The sequence below is a fragment of the Pseudophryne corroboree genome, chromosome 4 (assembly GCF_028390025.1).
Source record: "Pseudophryne corroboree isolate aPseCor3 chromosome 4, aPseCor3.hap2, whole genome shotgun sequence".
In the NCBI taxonomy this organism is placed as follows: domain Eukaryota; kingdom Metazoa; phylum Chordata; class Amphibia; order Anura; family Myobatrachidae; genus Pseudophryne; species Pseudophryne corroboree.
This window is the reverse complement of record NC_086447.1, coordinates 535,673,680-535,689,100: the sequence shown is the minus strand read 5'-3', so window position 1 is coordinate 535,689,100 and position 15,421 is coordinate 535,673,680. Positions and strand designations below refer to the sequence as shown.

Below are 15,421 nucleotides of genomic sequence, written 5' to 3'. Positions count from 1 at the left end.
GATTGCGAAGATCATCCTAAAGAGGTGGACATCTCCACATTCACCGACCCTGGCTGCGGTACATCAAATGATGCTGCTTAGGGTATTATTATATTTTGATCAATTTTCTACCCTGCCAGATTTAGACAAAGGGGTCATTACATTTTATAAACGGTGGAGTACGTATATAGCCACGCTATCGTTAGAAACACAAACTCAAATCTTTAAACTGTTTGAGACAACTGAATGGTATGTACATAAAAAAATACTCAAAGGGGTATATGCAATTGCGGTCGAATTACGGCATGATTTCGACCGTTTTTGGATTCGACACTATTCGACAGTCGAAACCCTCCACACGGTACCATGAATTCGACATATTCAATTCATAATGGATTAGACACTCCCCTTGTCGAAAAACTGACCAATCGTCGTATAGTGGGCGTCCTGGATTCGACTTCCCGCCGCTTGGAGTCCTATATACAGTAGGGCTTGTTTGCTGCATGCTCAGCAGCCATTTTGTGAACCTGCAGAGAGGTGTGGAGGTGCTGCAGAGCTAGCAAATTGGTTGTTTTTTTGCTGTGGTATCGTTTGGACACCCAGCAGACTTTAATCCAGGAAGGACAGAAGACCTGTTACCCCAGAAGAGAGTTGTTTTTGGAGCGATTTCTACATATGTAGGTAAGTACCACATGTGGTCTGGCGTTGCATGTAGGTGTTTGTGTAGTGTATGGGTGTTGTTCTGAGTGCTTGGCTACTGTTTTGAATGAGGTATGAGTGCAGTATGTAATGTTTGGTTGGTGGGGGGGTGCAATGAGGTGTACATGTGGCGTTGCTTTGGGGTGTTTGGGGTATGTATATGTGTGCAGGTGTGTGTATATAGGTCCTGTTTGGATTGCTGCAGGTCCTGCTTGTATCGCTGCATGTATTTTTTGGAGTTTTGTGTTTGGGGGTAGTTTTTCACATTTTTTTTTGCATAAAATGTTTTTTTGGGTCATGCTTTAGCACTGGTGTACCACCAGCATGACATGTTGGGGTGCAGGGATGCATTTACTGGCTTTTTGGCTTGTTTGGGTGAGGTTTGCATGTCGGTAAGTGCCATGCGGTCAACATGTGCTCTCCTTTTATTTGCAAAATGTGTTTTTTGGCTCATTCTTTAGCACTGGTATACCACCAGCATGTGCAGGGATGCATTTACTGGCTTTTTGGCTTGTTTGGGTGAGCTTTTCCATGTCGGTATGTGCCATGCAGTCGACATGTGATCTCCTTTTATTTGCAAAATATGTTTTTTGGCTCATTCTTTAGCACTGGTGTACCACCAGCATGTGCAGGGATGCATTTACTGGCTTTTTGGCTTGTTTGGGTGAGGTTTTTCATTTTTTTTTTTATGTGTGTTTGGTCCTGCTTGAGCACTGGGGTCCCAGAAGCATGTCATGTTGGGGTGTCTCTAATAGCTTTTTTGGTATTTTTTTCATGTTTTTTTTTTTTTTAAGTTTGGTCATGCTTCAGCACTGCTGCACCCTGTCATGTTGCTGGCACATACTTGCTTTTTGCCAGTTTGGGCGTAGTTTTCTATGTGCGAATGTGTGTTTGGTCCTGTTTGGGCACTGTGGTCCCAGCAGCATGACATGTGTGGTTGCATGTAATTATGTAATGTGGGTTAAATTTGTAAAAAAATAATTTATTTTTACAACAGAGATGTCCAGGGACAAGCGCCCCCGATCCCCCCTTCCCCCCACCCCTCAGAAGAATTTTCCCTGCAAAGCAATGAGGAGTGGGAGCCGACCCAGGAGGAGGATACGACCAAACAGGCATCCAGTGATCAGCCGCGGTCGTCAAGGGACCAAACGGAAAAGAAAAAGAAAAGGCCTAGAAAGGTAATTACTGACAACACCTGCAGACACAATAGCATCCAACTTGACACACCCATGGGCTAGTTTGCACACTGCCAGGCACACAGGTATCTTTGCGCACTGCCAGGGATACTGACACACTCACAGGTACATACAGATCATAATAATTGCATGTTTTTTATCCCTAAAGGCAAGAAGCCAGCCAGAGGATCAGTCGGAGGAGGAAGCCTCTGGTGAAGACACAGGACGGAAGAATCCGCGTGGACCCAGGTACACAGAGGAGGAAAACTGTGCCCTAGTGGATGGCGTTGACAGGTCCTACGACGTTCTGTATGGACCAAGGGCACAGACCACAGCAGCTAAGACAAAGTGAAACATCTGGGATGCCGTCGCGAGACAAGTCACTGCAGTATCTGGAAACCGCCGGAGCACCAGAAAAGGCATGAAGCGGTACAATGATTGCCGTAGATAGACCAAGAAAAACATGGGGATTCAGCGCCGTCATGAGACAGCTACAGGAGGTGGTCCGGCTCTCAATTTGAAGTGGCTTCCCTGGGAGGAAGTTATAAAAAGGCGCTTGAACCCTGTCATGGTCCAAGGAGTTCGCGGAGGTGTGGACTCCAGCTGTCCTGCTGGCTTTCCCGAAGAGGAAAAACCGCCCAGAAGACTGCGGGAGACAAGCAGTCCAAAAGGAGGCGTGATGGTAAGAATATATTCAGATGAGCTGTACTAAACTTTTTTTTTTTTGCTAATGTGTTTGTTCTTTCCCCCCAGACACGCCTGCCCAGAGGACATCACCTGCGCGCAGGACATCGCCAGCGCACGGACCATCACCTGCGCAGCAGGCATCAGCAACAGCACGCAGACCATTACCTGTGCAGCAAGCATCAGCAGCACGCAGACAATCACCTGCGCGCCAGACATCGTCAGCGTGCAGAAAGTCACCTGCACGCCAGACTTCATCAGCACGCAGAAAGTCACCTGCGCGCCAGACATCGTCAGCACGCAGACCATCACCTGCACGCCAGACATCAGCGCGCAGAACGTCACCTGCGCGCCAGACACCGTCGGCAACCACACCACCAGCTGGGCGCCAAACTACATCTCCTGCGTGCAGGGCATCACCAGCTCGTCATCTCTCCAGGAGCTCTGGGACTGTGACACAAGAGCCTCAACAAGTCACTACCCTTGTGGACCCATCACCCGAACTGTTTGAGTCTACAGGGTTAATGGACAAGACTTTTCTAGGGTTTGATGACAGCCGTGCAGACGTATCCAGCCATACCCTTGAAAAGTCTCCAGAACTGAGGACTGAATTGGGGGTGTGTGGGGGGAGGGGGGGGGGGGGTGTCACCATTTTTGTATAGTTTATTAACTTTATTGTTGTGTTTTTTTCTTCTTTTGCAAACAGAGGTGCCACGGACCAGCAGCGGATTTGCGTTAGGAATTGGTCCCTACTTCAGGCCAGATCTCTTACAGGATGAGTCGGACGACGAGGTGGAAGTGCAGCAGTCCGCTGTTTCTACATCCCTGTGTGAGTAATTATCTATCAAATTGTTAACCTTCAAACATATGTATGAATGTGTATTATAATTTCTAATTTTCTTTTCAGCTGCACAAATGCAATTGGTGGCAGACATACAGCAAGGACAGGATCCCTCAATATTCAGAGGGTAAACACCCTGGCAGCAGAGATGAATGCCCGCCAGGATAATTACACGTTTGTTGTTGATACCAGACTGGACGCCATTGAGAAGACAATGGATAAGATGGCAACCGGTTTGGTTGAAATGCAAAAGGCTCTTGCCGACAGCATGGCAGAAACGCAAAACACCAGGCAAGCAGATCACAGGGAGACTATGGACAGCCTTCACGTTCTGGTCACATCCATCAACTGGCTGGTGGATCACACAGCATGCCAGGCACACAGCGTTCAGAACATGTCGGAGAGCCATCGACATTCGGCAGCCAGCCACCAGATCATCGCAACAATGCTACAGATGATCTACGATAAGCTCCCAGAGCCAGCTCATCAACACGCTGGTCAACCACCACAAGCCTCACTGACGCCTCCTGCCCTTGCTCCACCACAATCCTGGTATGAACAGTCACAGCTGTACCAAGGATATACAGGGATGTACCCCACCTACCAGATGCCTCCACCAGCAACACCGGCTGCATTATCTACACCAGCACGGCCACGAAGGTCAACTCAACGCACTCCACAGCCGTCCAGGACATCGTCGCCACATCAGGAGGAAGAAGAGGATCCGGACATCCAACAACCACCATAAGCACGGTCGTATGGTTTTATTATTTACTATGTTTTTCATGTTTCCCTTTCTCCCCCTCCCATTAGTTTTTTTTTTCTTACTACAGGTTGAGTATCCCATATCCAAATATTCCGAAATACGGAATATTCCGAAATACGGACTTTTTTGAGTGAGAGTGAGATATTGAAACCTTTGTTTTCTGATGGCTCAATGTACACAAACATTGTTTAATACACAAAGTTATTAAAAATATTGTATTAAATGACCTTCAGGTTGTGTGTATAAGGTGTATATGAAACATAAATTAATTGTGTGAATGTAGACACACTTTGTTTAATGCACAAAGTTATAAAAAATATTGGCTAAAATTACCTTCAGGCTGTGTGTATAAGGTGTATATGTAACATAAATGCATTCTGTGCTTAGATTTAGGTCCCAACACCATGATATCTCATTATGGTATGCAATTATTCCAAAATACGGAAAAATCCGATATCCAAAATACCTCTGGTCCCAAGCATTTTGGATAAGGGATACTCAACCTGTATTGTTTTAAATTTGTGTTGGCCTCCCCCACCCCCGACCGGGTACTACCAAGGAGCTATATGTCTAGACATACATGCGCGGGCATGTATGCATGTGGTAACTGATGAAAGCTCCTTGTGGTTACATATATGATAGGCCAAAGAGCTATTCTGATATCACATTTTTCCCCCCCAAAAAAACACTCACTTTTGAATTGGTATAAATTAGGCTTTCACTGTTGTGTGAATTTACTATTCACTAGTAGTGATGTGCACCCGACATTTTTCGGGTTTTGTGTTTTGGTTTTGGATTCGGTTCCGCGGCCGTGTTTTGGATTCGGACGCGTTTTGGCAAAACCTCACCGAAATTTTTTTGTCGGATTCGGGTGTGTTTTGGATTCGGGTGTTTTTTTCAAAAAAACCCTAAAAAACAGCTTAAATCATAGAATTTGGGGGTCATTTTGATCCCATAGTATTATTAACCTCAATAACCATAATTTCCACTCATTTCCAGTCTATTCTGAACACCTCACAATATTATTTTTAGTACTAAAATTTGCACCGAGGTCGCTGGATGGCTAAGCTAAGCGGCCGACACAAACACCTGGCCCATCTAGGAGTGGCACTGCAGTGTCTGGCAGGATGGCACTTCAAAAAAATAGTCCCCAAACAGCACATGATGCAAAGAAAAAAAGAGGTGCACCAAGGTCGCTGTGTGACTAAGCTAAGCGACACAAGTGGCCGACACAAACACCTGGCCCATCTAGGAGTGGCACTGCAGTGTCAGGCAGGATGGCACTTCAAAAAAATTGTCCCCAAACAGCACATGATGCAAAGAAAAAAAGAGGCGCACCACAGGTATCGAATGTAGATGGATAGTATACTTAATGAATGACGACACAGAGGTAGGTACAGCAGTGGCCTACCGTACTGCTATATATAGTATACTGGTGGTCACTGTGTCAGCAAACTGCAAAACTAAAATGCACCACAGGTATAGAATGTAGATGGATAGTATACTTAATGAATGACGACACAGAGGTAGGTACAGCAGTGGCCTACCGTACTACTATATATAGTATACTGGTGGTCACTGGTCAGCAAAACTCTGCACTGTACTCCTCCTATATAATATTAATTATACTGGTGGTCCCCAGTCCCCACAATAAAGCAGCACACTGAGCACAGATATGGAGTGTTTTTCAGGCAGACAACGTATACTGGTGGTCACTGTCAGCAAAACTCTTCACTGTACTCCTGCTATATAATACAGCTGCTCCCCAGTCCCCACAATTAAGCAGTGTGAGCACAGATATATTATGCAGCACACTGAGCACAGATATGGTATGGAGCGTTTTTTTCAGGCAGAGAACGGATAAAAACTGGTGGTCACTTATCAGCCAACCTCTGCACTGTACTCCTCCTAACAGCTGCTCCCCAGTCCTCCCCACAATTAAGCAATCAAGTTCAACAATAAACGGAGAGGACGCCAGCCACGTCCTCTCCCTATCATCTCCAATGCACGAGTGAAAATGGCGGCGACGCGCGGCTGCTTATATAGAATCCGAATCTCGCGAGAATCCGACAGCGGGATGATGACGTTTGGGCGCGCTCGGGTTAGCCGAGCAAGGCGGGAAGGTTCGAACCTGCCTCGGACCCGTGTAAAAAGGGTGAAGTTCGGGGGGTTCGGTTTCCGAGAAACCGAACCCGCTCATCTCTATTCACTAGTGTTTGTTTTTTGCTTCTTCATAGGATTGGTTGAAAAATTGAAGTGGATGGTGTAGATGTGTTGTGCGTACCAAGGTGAGTAAAGCCATGTTTCAATGTATATATTGAAGAAACTTTGTCCCGCCTGCCCTTGGGGAACAACACAGTCCAGCAATGGGTCATGCTGGACTGCGTCGTTCCACAAGTGCAGGCGTGTCAAAGTGCTGAACACTGACACCACTCTGCCACTTTGGCCCGCCTGCCCCTGGGGAACAACACAGTCCAGCAATGGGTCATGCTGGACTGTGTGGTTCCACAAGTGCAGGCGTGTTAAAGTAACATAGTAACATAGTAACATAGTATCTAAGGTTGAAAAAAGACAATTGTCCATCGGGTTCAACCTATTTGTGGTCTCCTATGCATGATTATTTTGTATAAAATTTTGACTGAAGTTGCTGACTGCCGTTCCGATTAACCCCTCTTTTATAATAACCATAGTGCATGACTGTCAGGTCTCAGGTTTTGTCTGTCCCCGGAGGGGGCACTAGTGGGTCAGTGTTGGTGCAATGTACAAAGCGTGGAGGCAATATGAAAGTCCTGCGCATATGCGCTGATGTTTATTAGCACAGAGGTAACAAAGCAGATGGTATAATAATGAATAATAACTGAAGACCGGCAATGTAGCAAACAATGATTGATAACTGAAACCAAAAGTAACTGAAAGTCTCTTGCAACAAAATATGAAATAACTTAATTGGCTGAATGCAGATGAATAAACAAAACTCCGGTAATACTTGAAAGCACAGTCTCTGTATAATATGAAATGAACAGATAACTGAATGCAGATGGATTGAAAAGCAGAACTCCGGTATAATTTAGAAACACACAGTCTCTGTATAACACAATATGAAATGAACGGAAAACTGAAGTGTAGATGGAAAAGGCAGAACTCCGGAATTATTTGAAAATACACAGTCTCTATATAGCATAAGTCCTTATGGCCTCACTAGGCCCAAGCAGGAGACAGTCTCAATGCAATTAGTTGGTATTACTGCTGAGATGTACAGGTTGATATACTGATAACGAAGTGCACAGGTAAGGAAATGGATCGAACACCTGAGGAGAGTCTCTTACTGCTGATGAGCTTGTAGCTGTGGTTTGAAGTCCAGAGTAAACAGGAGAATTGCAGAGTGATGAATGATGAGAGTAACCATGGTTGAATAACTGGAGACCGGAACACGGGAACAACAACGGAGGAATCACTGGAGACAGGAACACGGGAACCAGGAGAACTAGACACACCATATGTGACTCGTTGTCCAAGGCGATGTGAGTGAGCCCCGGACAGGAACTTATACCCCTTGCTCTGCAGTGATTGGTCACAGGGCCCTGGCTGGAAACACAGCGCTGGATTGGATGCCGGGATCAGCTGAGTGTTAACTGGAGCTGGTGATTAACCGGGAGAATAATTCTATAGACAGTTAATGCAATTCACTGCTGGTTGCTGGCTGGGATCAGTAGTGCGCCGGGAGTTAATGCTGTTTAGCTAGAAGCACTGTGTACTCCAGGCTGCTGGCTGAAACCAGTGGTTACCAAAAGATAGAACTGGTTAGGTGGAGCACAGTGAGCTGTGGGATGCAGGAGACTGAAGACTGGAACTGCTGGGACCTGTAGTTCCACAGGTCCAATTCACAGGGAATACTCTGAAAACAGAGGACTGAAGCCAGGAGACGCCTGTTCACTGGAAGTGATGCAATGGAGAATGCGGATTCCTGACAGTGACTATGCCCCGTAACCCTGGATATCCTTATCCATTAGGAATTTATCTAACCCATTCTTAAAGGTGTTGACTGAGTTGGCCATTACAACTCCCTCAGGCAGGGAATTCATGTATCGTCCTTACCGTAAAAAAGCCTTTACACCGTATTGTGTGGAATCTCCTCTCCTCTAACCTGAGCGAGTGTCCACGAGTTCTCTGTGTTGATCTAACCAAAAACAGGTCCTGCGCAAGATCTGTATATTGTCCCCTTATATATTTGTAAATGTTGATCATGTCCCCTCTTAATCTCCTCTTTTCCAGTGTAAACATGCCTAGTCTTGCAAGCCTTTCCTCGTATTCCAGCGTCTCCATACCCTTAATTAGTTTGGTCGCTCGCCTTTGAACCTTTTCTAGCTCCAGGATATCCTTTTTGTAGTAAGGTGCCCAGAATTGTACACAGTATTCAAGGTGTGGCCTCACAAGTGATTTATATAACGGGAGTATAATACTCTCGTCCCTAGCATCAATTCCCCGTTTTATGCATGCTAATATCTTATTAGCCTTCTTTGCTGCAGTCCTACTTTGGGTACTACTGCTTAGTTTGCTATCTGTGAGGACACCTAAGTCCTTTTCCAGTACAGAATCCCCTAATTTTACCCCATTTAGTAGGTAGGTGTTATTTTTGTTCTTGTTACCACAGTGCATTACCTTACACTTGTCTGTATTGAAGCGCATTCTCCATTTCGCTGCCCAAGCTTCTAATTTAACTAAGTCATTCTGAAGCGACTCAACATCCCCCTCCGCATTTATAACTTTACACAATTTGGTATCATCTGCAAAAATTGACACCATGCTCTCTAGACCTTCTGTTAGGTCGTTAATGAAAATATTGAACAATAGCGGTCCTAATACTGAGCCTTGCGGCACACCACTTTGCACTTCAGTCCAAGTTGAAAAAGATCCATTAACCACAACGCGCTGCTCCCTATTATCTAACCAGTTTTTGACCCAAGTGCATATTGTGCTTCCTAGCCCTGATTCTTGTAGCTTGTACATAAGTCTCATGTGTGGTACAGTATCGAACGCTTTGGCAAAATCTAAAAAGATTACATCCACCTCTTTACCCTGATCTAGGTTTGCGCTTACTGTTTTCATAAAAGCCAAGTGCTGAACACTGTCTTGACTCTGCCACTTTGGCCCGCCTGCTCCTGGGGAACAACACAGTCCAGCAATGGGTCATGCTGGACTGTGTGGTTCCACAAGTGCAGGCATGTCAAAGTGCTGAACCCTGTCTTGACTCTGCCACTTTGGCCCGTCTGCTCCTGGGGAACAACACAGTCCAGCAATGGGTCATGCTGGACTGTGTGGTTCCACAAATGTTCTTGGGAAAGGAATGTGAACATGACATCATTACAGTGTGTTTACTTAATATGGAATTTCTTTTTTTTTAGCAGATATCTACACAAGAAAAAGGAATGTAAAGAAGAACAAACACTTCTTTTTTGTTTTATTACAGTTTATTTTTTAATAGAAAATAAAATTCAAGTGTAATAGTCTGCAATAAATTGTTAAATTGAGAAGTTTTGTGTGTTTTCTTTAAATTATTAGTAAATGAAATGTAAAATATGGCATTTCAGAGATGCAGTGGTATTGAAGGTATTGTGGTAGGTCGCCCATGGTACAGCAGTGGAGCTGTCATGTCCCTTCACATCCACGCTGGTTACTGCAACTTGGGAAGGAAAATCCGCAAGACCTGTGGAAGAGAATAGCATGAGGTTCCAGGTATTTTCAATAGTGTCATCCTTCTTGGAAAAGACAAGGTACAAGCAACATATGCAAACAAACAGGTTACATCGGCCTTTGTCTCAAATGCAATCCTCCGGCACTAGAGAAACTACACATCCCAGCATGCCCTGACACAGTATAAGCATTGATGTGTCAGGACATGATTTGATATGTAGTTTTGCAAATGCTGGAGGGCCGCAGTTTGGACATGCCTGGATTACTTGGACAAGGGGGTGTTTTGGGCAATACATCTCACCTGAGGGGGGGGGGGGGGTGTCTGCTACATGCCAGAGGTTCAGGTCCACATCACAAGTAGGTCGCCCATGATACAGCAGGGGAACTGACGTGTCAATTCACATCCACGCTGGTTACTGCAACTTGGGATGGAATATCCGCAAGACCTGTGGAAGAGAATAGCATGAGGTTCCAGGTATTTTCAATAGTGTCATCCTTCTTGGAAAAGACAAGGTACAAGCAACATATGCAAACAAACAGGTTACATCGGCCTTTGTCCCAAATGCAATCATACGGCACTAGAGAAACTACACATCCCAGCATGCCCTGACACAGCGTAAGCATTGCTGTGTCAGGGCATGATTTGATATGTAGTTTTGCAAATGCCGGAGGGCCGCAGTTTGGACATGCCTGGGTTACTTGGACAAGGGGGTGTTTTGGGCAATACATTGTCAAAGTCAGAAAAATATCACGCTGCACATTGCCATATATGCACCTCATGCGTGTGCCCGCTGCACGTGCATGAGCTCTCCCGTGCGTGCGTATACTCGCAGTCGCGTGCACTCGCAGGCGCACGGTATGCGCATTTACGGTAGAGTTTGTGTGCGTCTAGCGGGCGACTCAATCGTTACATATTTTAGTCATATAATGTATTTTGTAGATTATGGTCCTGTTGATAGAATCTGAAAGTTTAGTTAATGTGGCATGTTCAGAGACAAAGAGATCCCTCTTTGTTTGATACGAAGGGTCAGACAGGGGTGACACAGTGGTGTTTAGTATCCATCGGAAGAGTATTAAATTAGCAATATTCCGGTGTTGGTTAGAAACGGATTAATCGCTCGTGCGTATAGTTATGGCCATAAGAAGTTTATGGACATTTGCTATATTTGCAGTTTATTACCCATGCGGCGGGAAACCTGAGTTTCCCTCCCACCTGAGCAGTTTGAAATAGTCACAGCCCACCTGTATGAACCAACCTATGACCTTTTGTTATAATGCGGAGACGGATTCCTGTGTCCAATGAACAATAAGAATGTAGGGACCATTGTACTGTACTGTGTGTAAGTGTATATAAAGACAAGCCGACCTGGGCCAGCTCTCTACTCTTCTCAACGGTTCTCATCACTGATAATCGGGAGCTGGATATCCAGAAAGGCGCATGCGATTGTTTCCCCTTGTGCGTAAGTTCTCTGCAACTATATTTATCTCCTATTTTGTTGTAAGCCATTTTTCTCTCTCCTTCCCCTTAAATGTAATTGTGCCGCTATTGTAATTTTAACGTGTAGTAATTCGGTTAGGTATTTTATGTTAGTTTGGTAGTGTATAAGTTGTAATGTGTATTCTTTTGCAATTGAACGTTCATTCTCTCCCTTAAAGGTGTTAGAACCTTAGACCGTATTTGAGTGTTTATTATATTGCTAAAAGCGTTCTCTGAGCGTCACATACGCTCATACAGCTTTTAAACTAACAAGGTTACACTGTGTTGCATTTACACCCTAACACTGCACAAAGGTTTACAGTATAAGTACATTATTTATGGTATAGTTATAAAGGTTTAACTCGGTGAGCGTCAGCGCCGCTTGTGATCTCCTCGTGGTCTCGAGCGTCCGCTACGCTGATAGCGTATCGTTACGTTAATCGGCAGCCTATAGCGTGCTTGCCTCTACGCATTAAGCCGTGAGCGAACGTGCCGCTCGTGCGTCTCGTCCACGGCTAAGCGTCCGCTACGCTAAGTGCGTACCCTTACGGTACCACATACTCCAATAGCGTACTGAGTCTCTTAACCTTTTATAGTGTTTAATATAGGATAAATATTAGGCTTTATCAACATCTCACCTAGGGGGGGGGGGGGTGTCTGCTACATGCCAGAGGTTCAGGTCCACATCACAAGTAGGTTGCCCATGATACAGCAGGGGAGCTGACGTGTCAATTCACATCCACGCTGGTTACTGCAACTTGGGATGGAATATCCGCAAGACCTGTGGAAGAGAATAGCATGAGGTTCCAGGTATTTTCAATAGTGTCATCCTTCTTGGAAAAGACAAGCTACAAGCTACATATGCAAACAAACAGGTTACATCGGCCTTTGTCCCAAATGCAATCCTACGGCACTAGAGAAGCTACACATCCCAGCATGCCCTGACACAGCGTAAGCATTGCTGTGTCAGGGCATGATTTGATATGTAGTTTTGCAAATGCCGGAGGGCCGCAGTTTGGACATGCATGAGTTACTTGGACAAGAGGGTGTTTTGGGCAATACATCTCACCTGAGGGGGGGGGGAGTCTGCTACATGCAGGAGGTTCAGGTCCACATCACAAGTAGGTCGCCCATGATACAGCAAGGGAACTGTCGTGTCCCTTCACATCCACGCTGGTTACTGCAACTTGGGAAGGAAAATCCGCAAGACCTGTGGAAGTGAAAAAGGATTAAGTACCAGGTAATTTGAGAGCGTTTCCTCCACCCTGGGAAAGAACAAAAGGTCCCAGCAACACTGCGCATATACACAGGTTACTCAGACAAGATGGAGTTTTGGCCAATATATCTCACCTGAAAGAGTGACTCTGTAACATGGCGGTGGGTCAGGTCCACATCACAAGTAGGACGTCCATGGTAGAGGGGGTAAACTGGCCCAATTACTGTGGCAACCCAACAACAGGAAAAAACTGGGGGTAACAGGGCGTCAACAGGACGAAAATTTTCCTGGGAAGGGCCGTCAACATGACGTAAACTGTGCAACACTGAAATACATAAATAAACTATTTTTTTTAGAATATGACAATCTCAGTTTACAGGAAAATACAAATATTACAAGTATACTCACAGGCAGTGGAAAAAAAAAGTGTTGATCAGTGTCCTTCGAAAATCATCTCCTTCGTCCATACCCACCGGTGGAGCAGAAGAACGGTTCCCGCGTCGAAAAGCCCTGCAAAGAAGAGTCACCGGCAAACAGTTTGCGACACATATGTTGTGTAAAATACAACATGCATTTACCATGCCGCAAACCTTCAGCAGTGAGTACAAAAGAGCACCACCGGAAGTGTCTAAACATCTAAACCGGCTTTTAAGTACACCGAAGGCACGCTCAATTACTCCCCTCGATGCAATGTGTGTCTCTTGGTAACGTTCTTCAGCTTCACCAACAGGATTAGACAATGGGGTCAAGAGCCAAGATTTGTTGGGGTAACCCGCATCGCCTATGGGAAAAAGAAAAATGGTGGGTGATATAAAAAAAAAAATATTACCTAACAGCCAGCCACTCTGCATTTTTCCTGTCTCGAAATCGTCAAACAGCGATGACTGGCTTAGGATGAAGGAGTCGTAAGATGACCCAGGAAATCCCACAAAAATATTGGTAAATTTCATATTGGCATCACAGGGCGCCTGTATATTCATGAAATGGAAGCATTTTCGGTTCCGAAAACATTCTTCCAAATTCCGTGGCGGCCTGATGTGCACGTGGGTACAGTCAATCGTGCCCAGAACATTGGGAAATTTGTGTTCGGTGAAAAAGCCTAATTGGATCTCATGCCATCCGCTGACTGTATCTGGAAATCTGATGAACTGGGTCGTCAATTTGCGGAAAGCCCTAATGACCTGGGTTATACAGCGCGATAGTATCAACTGTGAAAAACAGCATGTTTGAGACAAAGTAGGCTGGAATGTACCTGATGCCAAAAAATGTAACGTAGCCAGCAGTTTCTGGAAACCGCTGACTGCGCGATTGGTCCGTGTCCGAGGATCCAGGTCGGCCTCCAACAGATCGTACAGCGAATATATGTCGCGAGTCGATAAGCGATAATTTTGAATCACCTCAAACTCACTGAGATCCTCCAGTTCACGCCTAGTGCGATACTGGCGTGGACGTGGAAATGAAAAACACACTGCTGACTCACCCAATGCAGACATTTGCTGACCTTGATCCTGATGTTCAGCAGCCCTTTCTTCCTCCATACTTGCAGCCAGCATGAACATCACAATCCTGTCAGAAAAAGGCTCCATTATTGTAGTCAGTACAAAAATAGGATATAAATGTGGTAAAACGCAGGGATTGTCCTAAAAAAAACGATTCCACAAGAGAGCTGACTGTAATGGCTCCTCTCCCTGAAGTCTCAAAAGCGGGAGTGAGGAGAGAGGAGTGGCTTTGTATCCTGGGTAAAACTGTGGAATCATGGGTACATTTCCCTCAGCAGAGTGCAGGAAAAAATATTATTTTAAAAAATTGAATAAATAATACTTGTGGGTCATAAATAGACAAACCAAGTAGATAATCCCTTCAAATATAAATAGATATGCTATTAACAATCCATAAAGCACCAAAAAATACATGTTTTAAAAATTTTAAATCAGATCACGACAGAAACATGGGGGGTCATTCCGAGTTCTTCGCTCGTTGCCGATTTTCGCTATATTGTGATTAGTCGCTTACTGCGCATGCGCAAGGTTCGCAGAGCGCATGCGCTTAGTTATTTTACACAAAAGTTAGGTATTTTACTCACGGCATAACGAGGATTTTTCATCCTTCTGGTGATCGTACTGTGATTGACAGGAAGTGGGTGTTTCTGGGCGGAAACTTGCCGTTTTCTGGGCGTGTGCGAAAAAACGCTGGCGTTTCTGGGAAAAACGCGGGAGTGTCTGAAGAAACGGGGGAGTGTCTGGGCGAACGCTGGGTGTGTTTGTGACGTCAAACCAGGAACGAAACTGACTGAACTGATCGCAATGGCTGAGTAAGTCTGGAGCTACTCAGAAACTGCTAAGAAATTTCTATTCGTAATTCTGCTAATCTTTCGTTCGCAATTCTGCTAAGCTAAGATTCACTCCCAGAGGGCGGCGGCTTAGCGTGTGCAATGCTGCTAAAAGCAGCTAGCGAGCGAACAACTCGGAATGAGGGCCCTGAAGCGGAATGAAATGGACGAAATGACTGTCGAAAAGCACTGTTGTCGAATCGACATTCTTCAATTGAATATACTTTTGTCGAAAAGCCGCATTTTTACCATTGCAGACAAGTCGAATTTAAAAAATGTCGAATTGCAAAAAGTCGAAAATGAAACGGCAGGCTTTTTGTCGAAAAAAGCATTGTATTGAATTGTCGAATCCAATTCGACAGGGTTTTTTTGTCGAAAATGCCCCATTTTTTGACAATTTCATGAATTTGACCGCAATTGCATATACCCCAAAGAATCTTCAGGTACTACAATACCTTTATTAAATTGACATGACTGTAATATATAGAGTATAAATGTTTCATGATAATATGCATTTTAGACGTCTATTTGAGTGATGAGTGGTAAAAGATATAGGGGTCTATT

General features: G+C 44.9%; 1 protein-coding gene across 1 annotated transcript; it reads right to left on the bottom strand.

Moving 5' to 3' along the window:
• Positions 1-10,228: 10,228 nt before the first annotated feature.
• LOC134910950 (putative nuclease HARBI1) lies at positions 10,229-14,066 on the bottom strand. The gene is made up of 3 exons (XM_063919342.1): positions 13,358-14,066; positions 12,452-12,522; positions 10,229-10,333 (listed from the first exon to the last, which is right to left on the bottom strand). The coding sequence occupies exons 1-3, from the start codon at positions 14,064-14,066 to the stop codon at positions 10,229-10,231; spliced, it is 885 nt and encodes a 294-aa protein (XP_063775412.1).
• Between the last annotated feature and the right edge of the window lie 1,355 nt (positions 14,067-15,421).

What these genes read in the sequence shown, in the direction of transcription:
- LOC134910950 (XM_063919342.1), bottom strand. Translation starts at nt 14,066, where the DNA reads ATGGAGGAAGAAAGGGCTGCTGAACATCAGGATCAAGGTCAGCAAATG. An exon ending in GCAGAGTGGCTGGCTGTTAG is followed by an intron (nt 12,523 to 13,357) that starts GTAATATTTTTT and finishes TCACTTCCACAG; the next exon opens with GTCTTGCGGATTTTCCTTCC. An exon ending in GACACGACAGTTCCCTTGCT is followed by an intron (nt 10,334 to 12,451) that starts GTATCATGGGCG and finishes GTCTTTTCCAAG; the next exon opens with AAGGATGACACTATTGAAAA.